We start from the raw sequence: 19,730 nt of genomic DNA on the forward strand, positions 1-19,730 counted from the left end.
AACAATAAATTTTATACCTGTTTTTACAGTTTTTACATCCTTAACAAATGCAGTTTTCATTGAGGGTATGTTCTCATTCGCTTAGTTGTGTCCAACTCTTTGAGGCTCCACGGACTGTAGTCTGCCAGATTCCTTGGTCCATCAGATTTTCCAGGCAAGAATACTGCAGTGGGTTGCCATTTCCTCCTCAGGCAATCTTCCAAACCCAGGGATCAAACCTACGCAAGGAGGGTATGAGCCAGGGGAATTTTGTTTCTAGCCTGTAGCCCCTGGTGGGTTAGCAGTTAGGATTCTTGGTTTTCATCCAGGCTACCCAGGTTCAAGAGAACTAACATCTCACTCCAAGCCCCCACTCACTGCTGGCTCTTTGAGATTAAGATGCACACCTCAGGAATAATTCCAATGAGCCATACATAGAAAAGCAACTAAAATGATTAGCTTGAGATATCTGTTCTTTCTGATGAGCAGTAATCTTTTACAAAGATGTCTGCTTGCCATTTTTTCACAGGCAAAAATTTCTCACATATATACTGACTCCTTCTCCAGCTCCTCAGAGCAGTTCCTCAGGACAATCTGAGAGGCTGTTTCCCAGGCTATAGTCCTCAATAATGTCCTTGAATCAAACTAAAACTCATAACTCCTATGTTATTTTTTTCCTTTTAGTTGGCAAATCAAAACTAAACCATAACAGAAGATACAACTATGATGAGAAAATGATTTTCAAAAAATTCAGTGGTTCCCTTTGGTGGGAAAGGAAGGGGTTGTTTAGGGGAAAGGGTATGGGGTGTGGTTGGCAGGTTTGGCTATTTCATCTATTTCTTGACTTGGCTGGTGGTTATTTCAGTGTTCAATTCTATTATTAAGCTTTAAGCTATACCGTTATGTTTTATGCACTATTCTGCACATTTCATGTATCAAAGAAAGGAAGGAAGGACCGTGAGCTTTGACTAAGGTTAGGCGTATCTGTTCCTGCGGTGTTTCTCATTTTCACTTCAGCCAGAATCTCCCGAAATGTGGGGTACACATATTTCTACAGTGTGGTATTCTAGATTATTTTAGGTGGAATGGGGTGTGTTTTACCTGGCGTCCAGGCAAGACACGGAACATCACTATCTCTTCTATTCTCTTCCAACCCCTCTGATGTCAAGGAGAGAATCTCACTTAATCCTCTAATGATCAAATGCACCTAATGTTGCCATATTCCTTTAAACAAGGATAAAGCCTGCTTTAGACACAGAGTCTAGGCAGGCACAGGATCCAAACAGAGTTTGATATTGCTTTTCTGTCTGTTTGAAATATACAGTTTCCTTCCTTATGGCTAGAGATGGTAGTCTGCCATTTCTTGTAGTTACAAATTTTCTCTTCTAAACATTCAAGGAAAAACTGAGCTCTTTTAAAGAAAAATACTAAGTTTACCATGTGATCCAGCAATCCCATCGCTGGGCCTATATCTGGAGAAAATTCTAATTTGAAAAGATATATGCATCCAATGTTCACAGCAACATAAGCAACCTAAATGTCCATCAACAGATGAAAGGATAAAGAAAATGTGGTATATATGCACAGTGGAATATTACTCAGCCATAAAAAGAATGAAAAAATGCCATTTGCAGCAACATGGATGGACCTGGAGATAATCATAATCAGTTAAAGTAAGTCAGAGAAGAAAAATATCGTGATATCACTTATATGTGGAAACTAAAAAAAAGCTACAAATGAACTTATTTAAGAGAAATAGATTACAGACATAGAAAATAAACTTTTGGTTACCAAAGGGGAAAGTGAGGGGGAGGGATAAATTAGGGTCAGGGTTAATATATACACACCGTTATGTATAAAATAAACAACAATGGCTGACTGTATGGCACCGGGAATTATAGTCAATCTTATGATAACCTCTAACAGAAACAAAACTGAAGAATATATAGTTATGTAAAATATTATATTATATATATATATAAATAACTGAATGGTTTTTATACCTGAAACACAGCACTGACTTTTTGCAACTCCATGGACTGTAGCCCACCAGGCTCCTCTGTCCATGAAATTCTCCAGGCAAGAATACTGGAGTGGGTAGCCACTCCCTTCTCCAGGGGATCTTTCCAACCCAGAGAGCACCAGGTCTCCTGCATTGCAGGTGGATTCTTTACCATCTGAAACACCAGGGAAGCCCAAATCAACAATACTTCAATTAAAAAACAGACTTTAATTAAAAATTAAATTAGGAATAGTACAAGCAGCTTGTGGCCATGGCACACACTCATTAAGGTGATAAGTGAGGCATTCCCTAGTGGTCCAGTGGTCAGGACTTGGCCCTTTCACTGCTAGGGCTCAGGTTTGATTCCTGGGGAACAAAGATCCCACAAGCCATGTAGTGTGGCCCCCAAAAGTGATATATGAACAGCTTTAGCTTTGAGAAACATTGACTTGAAAGAAATCAGTAGATTTTGGGCCTGAGCTCATGCAACATCCACCAATTATTACGGATATTCTTTGTCACTTAACCTCTTCAAGTCTTAATGCCTTCATCTGCAAAATGGGAAAAATAACAGTACCCGTGTCACAGGGCTGTTAGCGCGGGCCTGGTGCAGAGGCAGTTCTGGAGGTGGGGAAGGGGTGAAATCCTAACCTGAAGGCCGGACTTGATATTCTGCAGGCACTTTTGTAAGCTGTCTGAAAGCCAAGTGTGTGCGTGCTCAGTTGCATCTGACTCTTTGTGACCCCATGGACTGCAACCCACCAGGCTCCTCTGTCCGTGGGATTTCCCAGGCAAGAATACTGAAGTGAGTTGCCATTCCCTTCTCCTGGGGATCTTCCTGACCCAGGGATCTCCTGCATTGGCAGGATTCTTTACCACTGTACCACCTGGGAAGCCCAGAGAAGGCCACACATAAGTGGCCAAATGTTAAATGAAGCAGCTCATTTCCAGCAAACAAATGTTTTACAATTCCTAATCAAGGTCTGTGTAGAGAGTTTCCCTCTGGCTCATTCCTCCTTACCAGGGAGAAACATCTAGGCATTTCTCTTCCACAGAGGAACTTGGCTCAGGTGCCTGGGGTTTGGAGAGGAAAGGGGACCTCCCCACCACTAAGTCAGGAGACAGCCCAGGACAGCCCCACACCCCAACTCCTAGGGAGGATTCTTTTTTTATTTTGGCTGTGCCGGGTGTTAGATGTGGCATGCGGGATCTTTAGCTGCCACGTGCAAACTCTTAGTTGCAGCACATAGGATCTAGTTCCCTGACCAGAGATTGAATCCAGGCCCCCTGCATTGGGAGCATGGAGTCAGCCTCTGGACCACCAGGGAAGTCCCTGGGGAGGATTCTCGATGACCGTGGAGCCCCGTCTCAGTACTGAGCTCGGGCTCAGCCTGCCACAGGCTGGGGTGCAGCTGAGGCCTGGGCGGAAGGGAGGCTCAGCCAGGCAGTTGGCAGAGGCAGGCTCCCCTCTGGGGGTGGGGGTGTCCTGGGGGTGGCAGTGTGGTAGGAGCTGTAGTGGGAGGTACCTTCCTCCTTCCATTCAATCTGCTTCCACACCCACCCGACCCCCACTCCATTTAACCCTGAAGCCCATGACTGACCCACCAACTCCTCCAGCCAGGGCCCCCGAGGCACAGCCCTTCTGTGGAGCCGCCACCCCTGGGCCGGCAGCCTCACCTGAGGGACTGCCCTTCCCCGGGCCAGGTGGCTGCTTCCTGCCTGGCCGGCCCCTCACCCTGGACACCCAGGCCTGGGCTCAGACACAGAATAAGCAAGGCACCTAGGGGCTCCACTGAGGCAACCGGGACTCGTCACCACCCAGACTGTTACCTGAATCTTTAAATGAAAGACCTTAGGCAGCATTTTAGCTAAGTGGCAACACCAGGTCTCCTGTCAGCAAGAATTTTATCTTAGTTATTGGAATAACAGATTGTTTAATACACCCCTTGCTGAGTGTACAAAGAAGCCTTTTAAATCCATTGTAGGTCCATTTCTGCTAAGGAAAAGAAACCCAAAAAAGGGGAAAAAATTGAGTTTTAGCTTTAATTTTTATCCAAGTTATACATTAATGTAGTTTGATGTATCACAAAGCTCCACAAGGTTTGTTATAACAAAACAGAGCAGCAGGTGCCCGTCTCCTCCACTGCCTTTTCCCATCTCCGAGGCAACAATTTTCCCCTCTGTTGGGTTTTAATTTTGATATTTACCACTGTTTCTAAATTATATATTTTTCAGCTTTCAATTTAAAATTTTATTTATTCTTGGCTGTGCTGGGTCTTCGTTGTTGCCAGCTTTTTCTCTAGTCGGGACAAGCAGGGCCAACTCTCTAGTTGACATGCGTGGGTTTCTCATCACAGTGGCTTCTCTTGTTGCGGAGGACGGACTCTAGGGAGAGTGGGCTTCAGCAGTTTCGGCTTCCGTTCTCTATAGCGCAGGCTCAGTGGTTCGCGTGCACGGACTTGGTTGTTCCGTGGTTTGTAGTTTGTGAAGTCGCTCAGTCGTGTCCGACTCTTTGCAACCCCATGGACTGTAGCCTACCAGGCTCCTCCATCCGTGGGATTCTCCAGGCAGGAGTACTGGAGTGGGTTGCCGTTTCTCAAACTGGCGTCTCCTGCATTGGCAGGCTGACTCTTTACCACCAAGCCACCAAGGAATCCCCACTTTTCAATTTGAAACTACATTTATTGATATTCTGCGGTTGATGGTTGTGTCACAAACCAAAACAGCCTTGAGGAAGAACAGTTAATTCGATCACAAACTTGCGACTTGGGCGGGACTTGAAGGATGTAGCTTGGGTTTACTCTGGGACCCGTTAGCCAGGGGGGCTGGACTGGACACGGGGTCAGAACAGGCAGCTTCCGGAAACTGAGGTCCCCTAAACCCGAGTTCTTCCGCCGTGTTTATGATGAACCTCCCCACCCCAGTCCTTCATTCCTTTTCATGTTCTGTCCCCATTCCCCTCAGGATTGAAAAGGATCAAAGGAAATGGGGAACTGAAACTGAGCTAGACCCTGTGAAGTCTTTCTGGGTACAAAAGCCCCACTGTGTCCCCCATTTCTTGACTGTAGGAGCAAAGTCTCCCAGGGCTTCCTTGAGTTCCAAAGAACAGACTCGAGCAGTTACTAACTAGACAGGCAAGGGAATGTGGAAACAGAGGAAGGCAGTCAAGCAAGGAAAGTAAGAAGTGCTTAGGGACTTTCCTGGTGGTCCGGTGGTTAAGACACCGTGCTCTGAACGCAGAGGGCTGGAGTTCGATCCCTAGTCAGCAAAGTAGATCCCGCATGCCTCAACTGATTTTCCCTCATGCCACAACTAAGGCTTGGTGCAGCCAAATAAATAAAATTTAAAAAAAAGAAAAGAAGAGCTTAAACAACAGAGTCACAGAACACCTAGTTCCTCCTCAAGGTTATTCCTAACAACCTGACACAAGTTGCTCTGCAGGAATGAAGCCCGCCCACTGCCCAGGTGGAGGATGGCCACATGCTGACTGCAAGCAGCCAGACCCCAGACTGGCTGGAACCAGGAGGCTGATGACCGAGATCCCCAAAACAGCGCCTGGACCACCAGCCAATCAGAAGGTCCATGAGTGGATCACGCACCTCAGACCCTCACCCCTGATGTCACCTTGAAAACCCTCCCCTGAAAGCCATCATGGAGTTTGGGTCTTTTGAGTATGAGCTGCCCTTCCTCCTTGCTTGGCACCTGCAAAACACTTCGCTTCCCCACAAGCAATGTCAGTAGATTGGCTTTGCTGCTCACCGGTATAAAGAAAGTTGAGTGCTGAAGAATTGACGCTTTTGAACTGTGGCATTGGAGAAGACTCTTGAGTCCTTTGGACTGCAAGATCATCAAACTAGCCCATCCTAAAGGAAATCAGTCCTGAATATCCATTGGAAGGAATGATGCTGAAGCTGAAATTCCGCTACTTTGGCCACCTGATGCAAAGAACTGACTCATTTGAAAAGACCCCGATGCTGGGAAAGATTGAAAGCGGGAGAAGGGGTCTGCAGAGGATGAGATGGTTGGATGGCACCACCGACTTGATGGACATGAGTTTGAGTAAGCTCCGGGAGTTGGTGATGGACAAGGAGGCCTGGTGTGCTGCAGTCCATGGGGTCGGAGAGTCAGACACGACTGAGCGACTGAACTGAACTAACTGAACTGGGGGAGGGGAGCCAAGTTCCCTTTGGTAACATCCTGAGGCTTTAGGGAGATTCCTATCTTGATGGCAAAGAAAAAAGACCTAACGTGAAGCAGCTTTGGGGGGAGGAAATTGACGGGAAGGCTCCTGGTGGCGGGTGAACTGCCAGAAGGCAGAGAAGCCCACCACCTGGTAGTCTTCCAGGTCTCCTGGGAGCAGAAACCCGGGGCCTCCGTGGCTCTGTCTCCCTTCTCTGAGCCACTTCCCTTCCTCCTGGTGTCCACTGCTTGCTTTGCAGTGACTTTCTGGAAACCCAGGCTTCTGTATCTTGCAGCCTACCATTCTGGGGAGAGACTGACCCCTTCCCCCAATTCTAGTTAGGAGAGACCCCCAGAATAGGCCAGGTGCCCACCCAATTGGAGTCCCATCAGAGATGTCATGGTACAGAATGGTGGCTCCTAGGAACCTGAGAAGCAGATCCCACAAAGAGATAAGTCCACTGGGGAGACAGTCCCAGAGGCCCCCTTCACTGACCAAGCCCACCCGGCCTTAGGGGTGCCTACAGGTGGCCGCAGGTGGTCCCTGGACACCTCAGCCACACGTGCCCCCTCCTCAGCACTGGGTTTCCTCCCCCGCTGTCCATACTGCGCTCTCCACCTGCCACTCTAGAAACTCGACTTCCCCTCCTGACTCCACGGTCCCCAAGGACCCGGGCACAGTGAGGCTCTCACGGTTGTTGACAGACGAGTGAAGGACAAAGGTCACATCACGTTAAGGCCCCGATGAGGCCTCCCCTGGCCCTGACGGCCTTTAGCACAGAGTCAAGCTCTCGGGCTTGTACAGGTGGCCCGTGGGGACCTACCTGTTCCTACCTCACCAGCGTCTCTTCACCCATCCTCTGGGCACCCTCTGACCCTGGTGACCTCTGCCCTTCATGGCTCATGTCAGAAAGCTTGGAGTCTCAGCTCCTTCACTCTCGCGGGCCAGGGGCCAACGCTTTCTTTTCCTGAGCGCCACCCCTTCCTGGCTGGAAACACACACCTCAGCCTCTGAACCTCACTAGAACCTTGTCCTGCGGTGACATCCTTTGCATCTACACATCCCTGCCCGCAGTGACTTGAGGTGGATCTCTGAGGAGACACGGAGGTGCTCTGGGGCAGCTGAAGGAATGACAGGCTTCCTTTTTGACAGTTTTCTTTTTTTTTTGGCTGTCTTGGGTCTTCATTGCTGCGAGGGCTGTCTAGTTGCTGGGAGCAGGGCTACTCTGTGTTGGGAGAACCGTACCCAGAGTGCACAGGCTTCAGGAGCTGCAGCACGTAGGCTCAGGAGTCGTGGCTGGCGGGCCTAGTTGCTCTGTGGCACGTGGGATCTTCCTGGACCAGGAATCTGTACCTATCCACTGAACCACCAGGGAAGTCTCTTTGACAGGCTTTGTGTCTCATCACTCCCTTTATCCGCAGCCCCCGAACCCTAAGCGAGGGGCCACAACAGCTCTCTCACTGGACCGGTGGATGTGTGTCCTGCCAGTGCCTGGCACTCGGATGGTGTCCACGACACCTGCCGTCTGAGCAGATGTGGATGAAGGACGTGGCTGCAGTTAGGCGGGAAGAGCACTGGGCCATTTGCTCTGGGTCCTCAGGCCGGGGGTGTGGGGCGGGCAGGTGCCAAACACTGGGCCTGGCTGGAGACGTGCCCCTTTCTGGGTGTGGCTCCCCGTCTGTAAACGGGAGGAGGTGCTGGGGCTGCTACGGGGTCCCTCGGCTCTGGGCCCATCAGGGCGAGGCTAGCCTCTGCCTCCCTGGCAAGTCCAAGCAGCAAACACCTTCCCTGCTGACCAAGCTGGCTACGCTTCACCAGGGTCTGGGGCTCTGGGGCCGTGAGGAAGAGTGTCCGGCCTGAGGCTATGCTGCCCTGGGTCCACCCAGCATGCTGACCCAGCTCTGCCCTGAGGGTGTCCCTGTGAGGAGGCTCTCCTCTGCCCTCGGGTCCCAGGCTCTGTGGGTGGCCCTCGGGGACAGCTGGAGGAGAGGGGGCTGATCCCCTCAGGTGGGGTGTGGGGGTGTGGAGGGCAGGTGGAGATGTCTCGCCCTCAGGCTCTCAGTCAGGCTACCCAGGCTGCAGAAACCCTTTCACCCATCACCAAACCACCAGACCTCACCTGTTTCCCTTCCAGAGCTCTGGCCTTGGCAATGGGGGTGTCACAGGAAACCGGCCCCCCTCCTGAGGCTATGGGGGGCCAGCAGGCCAAGAGGAAGTGGGGGAGGGTATGGCCACAGCCACCTGCACAGGGTGATGGGTGAACCTACCGTCTGGCATTCTAATTCCGTTTCTAATCAGCCAGACTGAGGCCCTGGACTCCATCTGCCATGCGGCCAGCTCCGTGAATCATCCTGGACCTGATGGGAGATTCCTGAGGGTAGCCGCCCCTGCTGAGCCATGAGGGGTGGAGCCAGGCCAGGCCCTACGTCCTGGGTCTAAGGGGCACCCAGCCGCCCCACACAGCAGACAGCACTTCACACTTGATTTTATTCCGTGACACTGATTTGCTGAAAACCCCTGGTTTCCTGGGCAGGGGCAGGCAGTGGGTAACCAGGCAGAAGGGGAGCTGGCCTCCGGGAGGACCGGGTCTAGCTCTGGGTGGCTGAGTACCGGCCATGCCTCAGCCTTCCCTACGGCCAGCCCCACCCTCTACCCCCTCCAGCTTAAAAACTGTGCTGCACAAATAAAACAGGATGAAAAAAATAAAAACAAAACCCTGAGTTGTTAAAAACCAAATTAAAAAAAAAATCCCCGTTGGTGACAAAAGGTCCTATTCCTAAAAACCAGCGGGGGCAGGCGGGCAGGGGAGAGGGTGCGGCCAGGCTGGTGGCTTCAGTCTCGCTCCTCCTTGTGGTCACCACACCCCAGCTGGTCCTGCGGGTCTAGGAGGCCCTCGGTGCCCGGTCTCTTCAGGACAGCGCTGTACTTGAGGGCGGTGGCCTCTGCCTGCAGCACCACCTCCACCAGGTTGAAGATGGTTATGACCTGAGGGTGAGGAGGGCCGGGCAGGGTGACTGGGGAGGGCCTGGCCAGGGGCACAGCAGGGGCTGGGGCTTCAGGCAAAGCTCAGCTCTGCCAGTCCACCCGGCTGGGCCCCGGGGTCTCTGGCTCTGCCTGTCTCAGCCTCCATGGGCCCGTCCGTAAGCCGTGCTTGTTCAAGGACCGAGGAGGCTGTGGCGTCCTGGTGAGCAGGGAAGGAGCCCAATGCTGCTGTGTGCAATGCCTGGTGGAGGCCGCTCAGCACCAGGGAGAAAACTTCACCGTCTGGGTCTGGCCTGTGAGGCCCGCTGTAGGTGAAATCTGTCCTCCTGGGTAGGAGGTCTACACAGCGTTTATCAGAGTCTCAAAAGGACCCCAAAGCTGAGGACCCCCTGCTTTGGAGGGACAGGCAGAGGCCCGGCCTCTCCCCAGAGTGGTGATCCCAGGAGGCCGGGCCCACAGGGTGGGGAGGGGAGAACCTGAGTTCCCACCCAGAGTGGGGCGGGGAGCTGGGTGCAGGGTGGGGGCAAGGGGACCCAGGAGGGGAGCCCTGGGGAGGACACCCCATGAGTCAGGAAGGGGCTTGCCAAAGAGCTGGGCGGACAGGTACGCGGCGCAGCTCTGGGAAGGCGGCCCCACCCTCGCCTCACCTGCTGCACTGGCTCCTGTTCCAAGTCCTCAGGCTCCCAGATGAGCGTGAGCTCCGGCTTCTTGCCTACCTTCTGGAAATGGTGGGACCGCAGGGGCAGCATCTGTGTGTGGGTGGGGGGCGGTGCACATGCCTGCGCCTCAGGACCCAGGCTCCAGGCACCACCTCTTAACCTCTGACCCTGCAAGGTCCCCCCTTCCCCCAGTGCTTGGAAGCAGTCCCCGCCTTGGCCCACCTCCGACTGACCCGTGATGGAGCTCCCCGCCCTGCCGCCTGGCTCTGGGCTGCTTGACCTTTGATGGGGTAGAATCCCCCTAACCCTCGCCTCTTGCCTCTGGCCCACTTTTGGGGAGGCCACCTTTGCCGAGGGGCGGGGGTGGGGAGGGGATGGGGGCTCCGTGTGTTACTGGGGCAGGTGGTGGCCCTGTCTGTCTCATCAGGGACTGTCCACATAGGTGGAGGTGGACCCGGCACCTGGGGCTAGAGGGCCACCACCCCTTCCGGCCTGGGTCTGTTCCACAGACAGAGGAGGGGCTGGGCTATGAGCACAGACGACCAAGACCTGAATCCCTGTGTCGATGAACTTCAGGACGAGAGTTCAGCATTTTTCCTGGCCGCGTTGTGCAGCTTGTGGGACCTTCGTTCCCTGACTGGGGATCGAACCCTTGCCTTCGGCAATGAACGTGCAGAGCCCTAACCACTAGACAGTCAGGGGAATTCCCAACAGGAGCACGACTTGATTCCTGCTGGACTCCATATTGTCTCCCCTGCTTTAGTCCATTTTATTCATACTGTGTTTATTCCACACTCCATGCTGGGCTCTGCACTCCCCAAAGTGCTTTGGGTGTCAGGAAATCACAGCCGGGGTCAGAGGTCAGCTAGAACAGGATCCTCAGGTGGCCTTGGACCAGCACCAACTACCCTCGGACAGAAACTCAAACAGAGTGCCCCCAGAGAGGGACCAAGACAAAGGCTGGTCTCTTCCTTCTTTTCAGGGGACACAGCTTCCAGCGTGGCCTCGGGCCATTCTCTCCGATCTTTCCTTTTCCCATGTTCCTTAAAAAAAAATTTTTCTCCTAAACCTGCCTCCCCTGCCGCCTGCACTGGTTTGGGACGGACCTGGTCTCTGGTTGCTCGAGTCCTTGGGAAAGAGGCCCAAGGCTGACCTTTGACCTGGACCCCTGGCTCCAGGCAGGACAGCTGGGTGTCTCAGCAGGCCCATTTGGTGGACTTGGTGCCACCACAGGTGAGGGGTGCAGTGTCACCACCCCATGTGGACAGGGATGGGGGCTCTTGGCCTAGGCTCCCATCCTGCCTGCTCCTGAGTCTAACAAGGGCTGTCCCTGGGCCAAGACCGCAGCAGATGCTGGGAAAACAAAGTAGACCCGCAGTGGGGACAGGGACAGGCAGGCGGGAAGTAAGTGCGCTGAGTGGACACAGCTTGGTGCTCCCTCTGCCCGCCCATCCCGACTCCCCTGGGGCCCAGAGCATCCTGAATCAGCCCGGAGCATCCCGACTCCCCCCGGGGGCCCAGAGCATCCCGACTCCCCCCGGGGGCCCAGAGCATCCCGACTCCCGGGAGCCCAGAGCATCCCAACTCCCCCCGGGGGCCCGGAGCATCCCGACTCCCCCCGGGGGCCCGGAGCATCCTGACCCCCGGGGGCCCGGCACTCACGTTACAGTAGACGCGCTTCTGCACCCCATAGCGCAGCACCAGCACGTCGAAGGCTTGGTTCAGGACGCCCATCACCATGGCTTCTGACTCCAGGGGGCCACTCTCCTGTGGAGGCAGGGTTCCAGCCAGGGCTCGTCAAGGAATGGGGCGTTTCCCCGGGGCCCACCCCAGCTGCTGAAGGGGCTGGAGTCCCAGGGGGACTCCTTGTGCAGGCGCCAGGGGTGGGGTGGGGTGCAGGGAGGGAAAGGGGCGGGGACGGCTGGTGGCCTCACCCTGACCAGAATGGCGAAGAAGAGGCCGCTGCTGAGCTCCTGCACGCGCTTGGACGCCATGCGGCGGTCATTGCAGTGGTCGGCCTGCTTCTGCACGGTGTCGGGCTCCACGTCTGGATGTTCCCGGTAACCTGGGCAGAACGCGGTCAGGGGTTCACCGGCGGGCGCCCTGTTGTGCCAGTCAAGGCGCAGGGAGCGGCAGCACGGTGCCACTGGCCCAGGCGGAGTGAGGCCTGCCTGTGCTGGGCTCAGGAGGGCCAAGAAAGGGGTGTGGCCACGGTGAGGGCCCTGGGGCCCCCAAGCATGTGCTCACAGGGAGAGGTTCTGGGCACAGGCTGCCCTGCAGCTCAGGGTGCCCACCCCACGCAGCGGGGCCTCCCCAGTGATGGCAGTGTGACCTCAAGCCGCCGGGCACCCACTCTGGGCATGGCAGGCACCCTTCCCCCCACCCCCGGGCTTCCCCCTTACCCAGCGCACTGGCCAGAAGGCGGTGAACCAGGACATCCGCGAAACGGCGGATTGGGGAGGTGAAGTGCGTGTAGAGCGGCACGTTCAGGGCATAGTGGCGGAACTGGGCTGGGTCCTGCAGTGCTCCGGAGCAGAAGTACACAGCCATCTGGGGGGTGGGGGGAAGGATGGTGGGTACCTCAGGGCCGGGCCAGACCAGGTTGGGGTCCAGTGTACTCTGCGAGCCTGGGAGACTCACCAGGCGGGGTGCTGGGGGTGTGGGCCCACCTGCCAGGCTGTGGGTAGCTGAACAAAGCTGGGGAGGCCTGCGGAGACCAGGGACTGTTCCATGGGGGGTGGGGTGGGGGGGTTACCCTTGGGGCTGCCATGGGGCTGAGTGGAGTCATGGGGGCCCTCGCCCCTCTCCTGCTGAGGCCCAGTGTGGGACTTACCCAGACCCCTCTGATGGGGATTGGAAGTGGAGTCACTGGGGTGGGGGGTGGCGGGGAAGGATGTGTGCTTCTTGCTAAGCACCCTTAAGATGCTGAAAGGCTTCCTCTCTCAGAGTCCTGGGGGAGTAGCCGTGCCAGCCCTTGGGGAGGTGGGTGGGGGGAAGGTCGGGGGGACCACAGGCTGAAGTCAGAGGACTTCGGGGAGGAGCTGGACCCATCCTCGTACACAGCAGCTCACTGCTGGGTTTTAGGGGCTGTTACTGCCAGGACCCAGGAGGAAAAACTGTTCTGGTTGCCCCTCCCTAGGACGGGGCTGCGGGTGGCTACGCGGGAAGCCATGGCTACGCCAGGTCAGGGGCCAGAAGTGTCCTTGATTAGGACACAAGCCCGATGGTCCCATGTGGCTATAGTGCAAGGTAGGAGAGAAGGTCCAGGACGCCCCCAACCAGAGCAAAACAGGCGCCTGGCTTGTCCTCTCTGGCCCTGGCCCTGCCTTGGGTGCCCAACCTCCAGCCTTCTGGCCCTGACTCCTGACCTGCTGACGGCCACGCCTTCACCCTGGCACCCCTGTGCCCCCAAGGCTTGACCTTTCGTTAGCCAAGGGAGGCAGTGGTTGGCCAGCCTCCCAGCCTCAGCCCTTCTTGTCCTTGACAACCTGTCTTGAGACCAAGACCCCAAGTGCTGAGGTCAGAAGGCCTCCTGTAGGGCAGGAGTTAGGACTAGGATCAGGGGCAGACACTGAGTGTCGCTAGGGGAACAGCAAACAGCCCGGCTCTCATGGTGCAGCTGTGCTGAGAGCCTGGGCCACCGTCCCTGGAGACGCCAGATGCCTGGGAGCCAGTGACCAGGCTTCTCGGCCAGGGCCTCAGTCACACCCACGTGTGTTCACTCGCTCCCTCCCTTGTCTCACACTCACACTCTCTCACACCCTCCCATGTGCTGGGCCGAACGCACAGCCAGCTCCGCTTACTCTATGATCGAAGGCCTGGAAGCCAGGACACAGCTGGAGCTGACCTGCTCTGCTGCCTGGCTCCGCTTCCCTTCTGGTTCCCCCTGGGCCCTGGTTACGTCCGGGGTAAGTCGGCGAGGGAGGTGGGAGCTGCCTCCCCTGGGAGCCACGTTTGGCCTTTGTCCTCAGCAGTGGCCCAGTTCCCCACATGAGCTGGGTGAGGAGGGCGGAGGGCCCCGGCCCCCTTCCTGGGCAGTGGGGATGTCTCTGGGCAGGGTGGGATGGATGGGGACCCAGAAATTGGGCAGAGACAGGGGACCAGGCACCCTGGTCTCTCTGGTCCCTCCCTGAGATCAGATCCCAGGCCGAGGCTGGTCTCTGAGGTCACTGCAGGCGAGGCCATGGTGAGTCTGGTCTTTGTCAGGCTCTGGGTGACAGGACAGGACCCCTTCCCTTGGAGCTCCAGGGCTGGGTTCACCTTGGGGGTGGGTGGCTTCCAGAGGCTGGCGGAGGAAATGGGGTCCCCATCGACCTCGTTTGTGGTGTCAACCCCAGTGGCCAGAGATGCATGCCCTCCCTCTCCATTGGTGGTGGTGGGGGGGTGCTTTACAGTGCCTGGTGTGGGGCAGACATTTGTGAGTGGGGGCAGGGTTACGGCAGCCAGACCCAAATGGACCTGAGAGCCCCATTCCTGGCAGAGCCAGGAGTCAACTGTGAGCTGCTGAGGCTCCTGTGGACAGACTGGATCTGCCCAGTGACGGAGCCTCTGGACAGCACCTTAGGCTGCACTGGGCCCACCACCGCTCCTGTTCACACTGGCAGCTCTTGCTGACCAGACAGGGCACTTGGGGTCAGGGGGTAGGGGTCCTTCGCAAAATGCTCGGCCCCCTAGGGCTTCCAAGCTCAGCTTTGGAGGGCTGAAACTGGTAGCCAGAAGCCAACCCACTGTCTACCTCCTGGGTGGCCAGCCTGTCTTCCAGATGCAGACAGAGGCCCACACCTGATTCTTCCTCTCATGATCATCTGGGACAAGGAGACTTCTCTGCCAAGCCACAGTGGGAGCTGAGGACTCGGGGAGACCAATGCACTTTTCTGCTCCAGGTCCTCATCTGCCCATGAGTTGCTAACCAGGCTGCATTTGAGCCCAAGCTGGTCTGATCTGTGGGCACCAGGCCCTGGAGTCTTGGGGTGGGTGCCTGGGGTGGCTCCCCTCCTGCTGTCAGGAAACAGAGCCCCAGGGGCTGTGCAGGGGGAGAAGTGAGACTCAATCGGCTCCTCTAACTGAGCCCCAGACAAGGGGCCCTTGAGCAGGACAGGCTGGCAAGTTGGAGCCGGATGTGGCAGGGAGCCCAGGGGCCTCCTGTTCTGGATGCTTCCCAGGGGGCATCTCCCCACACCTCCCCTAAGGTTCTCCAAGCCCAGAGAGGTTCTATGTGTTCCTGGGGGGCGGCGGGGGAGAGGGGGGGAAAGGCGGGGTGGATGGAGGACTGGCCCTGCCTTACCTGCATGGGCCGGGAGCACATGTTGGTGAGCACCTCCTTCCGGGCCAGGGAGTACTTGTCATCTCCGAACATTTCAGTCAGACTTTTCTAGAAGAACCGCATGAAATGCAGTCAGGCCTGGGTAGAGAGGCTTGGGGGCCCTGTCACCTGGTGATGACCTGAGACCTGGCTCTGGGAGGAAAGACCAGCCGAGGGCACCAGCCCTGCTCAGATGGCCATGGGTGGCCTGCAGGGGTTTGGTGGCGGGGTCGAGGGGGGAATGGCCAGCAGGCCCAGCCTGTCTCCCAGGCTGGGCCTGCCTCAAGGGAAGTCTTTCCACATCTGGCTGTCTGGCCTGGACAGACTGGCTTCCTGTCTGACCTCAGGTACCAGGCCCAGAGCGGATGGGCCGGTACCCCTGCTATGGAATCAGGGCCGAGGCCATGGGTTCCTGAGTCACGTGATGCTCAGTTCTGGATGGGGAGTATCTGATTAGCCCCTACCATGAAAAACAGCCTCTGGTTTCCACTAATCCTAGTGCCCTGAGAGAGCCTGAGCTCAGCCCATTTCTGTCCACAGGACCCCTGCCCACAGCTAGGCCTGAGGGCACCCCCTCAGTCTCCTGGGCTCCCCGCCAGGCCCTGCAAGATGAAGGCCTTGTCCCCAGGGCCTCCTGGCTCCCTTGCGGGGGTGACCAGGATGAAGGACAAGGGACCCGGGTAGGACGCAGTTGGCTGCTGAACCCTGGCTTCCTGGTCTGCCACCTGCTTTCCCCAGCAGGGCCTCCCCAGCCCCCGTGTTCCGGCACTCACGTTGAGGGCCCCCGCAGAGCTGAAGTCCATGGGCAGCCCCATTTGGTCACAGAATTCCACCAGGTCGTTGAGCATCTTGGTCTGGGGTGGCGGATGCCGCCGCAGCAGAGCTTGCTCAGGGAAGGCGCGGTGGATCTTGTGGGCCACGGCCATGTTGGCCAGAAGCATGAACTCCTCCACGAGCCTGCAGCAGGGGGGGTGGGGTAGGAACGTAGGGGGGACATTCTTTCTCGGTTGGCTGGCTCTCTTGTATCCTTGTTTTGGCTTAAAGATACCCTCCTAGCATCCAATATATTTTTATAAATTTATTTTTTATTGGAGGATAATTGCTTTACAATAGTGGTGTTGGTTTCTGCTGTACAAGAACGTGAACCAGCTGTGAGTATACATATAACCCCCCTCCCTCGTGAGCCTCCCTCCCCCCCACCTCTCTAGGTCATCATGGAGCACGCATCCCAGCTTGTTTCCTGCAAGCTGCTTTCTCCCTCATCCCTCTGCTCATGCCCCTCACTGCAATAACCAGTCTGTACTCCTCTGTGCTGGCGGGTCAGCTCGTGAGCTGTGTCTCCCACCAGATGGGGGTCCGGGGAGGGTGCCTGTCTTATTCCCGGCTGCAGCCCCAGTGCTTGGGACCTCACCCGACCCAGAGAAGGTGTTTAGTAAAGATCTCTGCTGAATGACGAAGTCTCCCAGAACACTGGGGGCATCTCCTGTGCCTGAGCAGGCCAGGAGAACCCAGGGGGCTCTGCGGGGCCATGCAGAGGCAGGTGTGTGGACCCAGGGCTCCCTGTTCCCAGGAGTGCTTGGCTCCTTTTCCTCCCTGGAAATATGAGGTTTCTGAGGATGGACAGGAGAGTCACAGATGGCAGAGGAAACTCAGGCATTTGGGGACAAGGCAAACAGTGTGTGTGCATGCGTGTGAAGTTGCTTCAGTTGTGTCTGACTCTGTGCAATGCTATGGACTGCAGCCCACCAGCCTCTTCTGTTCGTGGGATCTCCAGGCAAGAATACTGGAGTGGGTTTCCATGCCCTTCTCCAGGGGATCTTCCCAACCCAGGAATCGAACCCACATCTCTTATGTCTCCTGCATTGACAGGAGGTTCTTTACCACTAGTGCCACCTGAAAAGCCCAAACATACTGTATGGGTCCAAGTGGCTCAGACGGTAAAGCGTCTGCCTGCAATGTGGGAGACCCGGGTTCGATCTCTGGGTCAGGAAGAGCCCCTGGAGAAGGAAATGGCAATCCACTCCAGTATTCTTGCCTGGAAGATACCACGGATGGAGGTGGAGTCTGGTGGGTTACAGTTCATAGGGCTGCAAAGAGTCAGACACAACTGAGCAGACTTCACTTTCAGGACTGTAGTCCTTTAGGGGTGTTCAAACCACAGAGAGTTGCTCTTCCAGGAGTTAACCTTCTGGTTTTGCTTCACCTGAGTGTAATTAGGATCAACAAGTATGAATGGATCTGGCTCCAAACAGGAAAGCTGAAAGTAGACCAAGAGTCCCTGGGAGGAGCAGGGACTGATGGGGGAGGGAAGGAGCAGGGACTGATGGGACCAATGGGCAGAGGGGGAGGCCGGATCATAGCACAGAGGTCAGCAGTCCCCCTGCCCCCTGATCTGGGGCAGGAGGCCCACAGTCTGCTTTCCTGCCCAGGGTGCCTGCGGAGGACGGGTGGATCACACACGTGTCCAAGAGCTGAAGCCTTCAGGAAGGGGCTCCGGTGTGAGCTGGGGTCCTGCGTAGGGATAGCCTGCCCACCCCCTCAAAGGGGAAACTCTCAGGCCCTTGCCCAGCCTAGGGGAGATCCCCCTCAGTGCAGCCCACACGTCAAGCCTGTGCTGCTCCCACGGGGGCGGGAGAGGACAGGGAGGAGCCCTGGGAGGCTGGGCAGCAGTTGGGGGATACGCATCCCCTTCCTGGAGGTGCAGGCAGTGCTTGGGGTGAGCCCCGTCCCCTCCCTAAGCTCTTAAGTCACAGCCAGTGAGGGGGGACGAGAGTGTGAGCAGGCAGAGCCCTGCCTTCCTGATGGGCCTTCCTGCTGAGGACTGGCTCTGGTCTAACAAGCTGCCCCCCACAGCAGCTTGTCCGCCCCTCAACAAAGCCCTCCCTCTGAGGAATGGTGGTGGGATGCCCCAGGCCAGACACCACCAGCACCAGGCCTGGACCTTGGGAGGAGGCCCACCCACGCCTGCACTGACAGCTCCTCCTCTCCGGGTACCCTGCTGGGCCGCCCCTAGCCCACCGCCCACCGTGGGACAGAGGTTGGGTCTGGTCTCAGAGGCCCTTCTGCCATCTGGGAGGCCTGTGTGTGGAACAGGAGCCGCTTCCTTCCCTACTGGGCTCAGCAATAGTCTTTCAAGTGGCCATCTGACCTCCCGCCCCCTCGTCTGTCCTGAGCACATCATTTCCTGCTGAAGACCCTTGAGTTCACGCGGGAACCCGACCACCAAATCTCGGAAGGTGAGGCCTGCACCCTGGCTCCAGCATATCCTTGCTGTAGAACCCAATCAAGGCACTGACCGTGTTGGATCCATTTTCTTCAGGGATAACACTAGCACTTGGTTCACAGAATGGTTGTGAAACAACAGGAGGGAAATGTGCCTAGTGGGACATCAGCATCAAAGACAGGGGAGGTGCTGGGAATTCCCTGGAGGCCCTGTGGCTAGGACCAAGCTTCCACTGCTGAGGGCGTGGCTCAAGCACTGGTCATTGGGGAACTAAGATCCCGCAGTTGGTGCAGCAAAGCCAAGTCAAAAAACCAAAAAAAAAAAAAAAAAGTGAGGTGCTTCCCTCTTTCTCCCTTCCACGCTAAGTGGCCAGCCTGGGGCCTTGTGGGGTCCTGTGATTTCCATCCCTGCCATCTGACGCCCCCTTTGACCTCTCCACACTTCTCTGAAGGCCATCTCCATCACTCCTAGGCACTTTCTCATGACTAGCCACTTTGACAAGGGTCAGCCTGTCTAGGGGGCTTCCCTTGTGGCTCAGCTGGTAAAGAATCTGCCTGCAATGTGGGAGACCTGGGTTGGAAAGATTCCCTAGAGAAGGGAATGGCAACCCACTCCAGTATTCTGGCCTGGAGAATTCCATGGACTGTATAGTCCGTGGGGGCGCAGAGTTGGACACGACCGAGCCTGTCTAGGGCCACCTACGTCACAGTCTAGCACCATCTGATGCCGCATGTTGGTTTTCATATTGAGATCTGGTCACCTGAAGAAGAGTCTCAAGTCCTGCTAGATATGTCTCGTCTGCTTTCTGGTGGCTGAGATGGTAAAGAATCTGCCCGCAATTCAGGAGACCCGGCTTTGATCCTTGGGTCTGGAAGATACCCTGGAGAAGGGCACGGCAACCCACTCCAGTATTTTTGCCTAGAGAATCCCATGGACAGAGGAGCCTGGCGGGCTACAGTCCATGGGGTCACAGAGTCGGACACCACTGAGTCACTAACACTTTTCTCCCCACACTGCTGTTGGTCAGACCCTGTGGAGCATTATCACCTAAATGTTTCAGACAGAGTTCATTCATCCATTCGTTGCCTGCTCAGCACACACGGTTTGGAGGGGTGGGCACCCGGTCTGCTCTTCAGAGCCCCGTGCCTCCAGCCTGCACCTTGGGGCTGACCTGGGCTGCACTTCACTGCACGGCCAGCAGGGGACAGCATGGCCCCATGACAGGGCTGTGTGAGCTCAGCCCAGGAGCAGGAACGCGGCAGGGCAGGGCTGGGGGCTCCAGCCTGAGCCCCCACCCACACGGCTTTGGTCAAAGGAACTGAATGTGCAGGGATCCCCCCCCAGTCAGGAGCTGTGCTCGTGTCCCTATTTCCTGCAGGGCCCCTTCCCCCTCCCCACCTTAA

The 19,730-nt window shown here is 56.3% G+C and overlaps 1 protein-coding gene across 3 annotated transcripts in view; it reads right to left on the reverse strand.

Moving 5' to 3' along the window:
* Positions 1–1,873: 1,873 nt before the first annotated feature.
* The window catches only part of DIS3L2 (DIS3 like 3'-5' exoribonuclease 2), a 368,569-nt gene continuing 350,712 nt past the window's right edge, over positions 1,874–19,730 (reverse strand). For all 3 annotated transcript variants that reach the window (XM_055397563.2, XM_055397562.2, XM_088844794.1), the window contains exons 15-21: positions 15,878–16,061; positions 15,087–15,173; positions 12,205–12,352; positions 11,737–11,867; positions 11,465–11,569; positions 9,791–9,892; positions 1,874–9,146 (exon numbers count right to left, since the gene is read on the reverse strand). In XM_055397563.2, coding sequence (XP_055253538.2) covers positions 8,994–9,146; positions 9,791–9,892; positions 11,465–11,569; positions 11,737–11,867; positions 12,205–12,352; positions 15,087–15,173; positions 15,878–16,061 — 910 coding nt within the window. In that variant the 3' untranslated portion in view covers positions 1,874–8,993. The remainder of the gene's footprint in view (positions 9,147–9,790; positions 9,893–11,464; positions 11,570–11,736; positions 11,868–12,204; positions 12,353–15,086; positions 15,174–15,877; positions 16,062–19,730) is intronic.

The sequence above is a fragment of the Moschus berezovskii genome, chromosome 2 (genome assembly GCF_049115385.1).
Source record: "Moschus berezovskii isolate FMDL1 chromosome 2, NW_MosBer_1.0, whole genome shotgun sequence".
NCBI lineage: Eukaryota > Metazoa > Chordata > Mammalia > Artiodactyla > Moschidae > Moschus > Moschus berezovskii.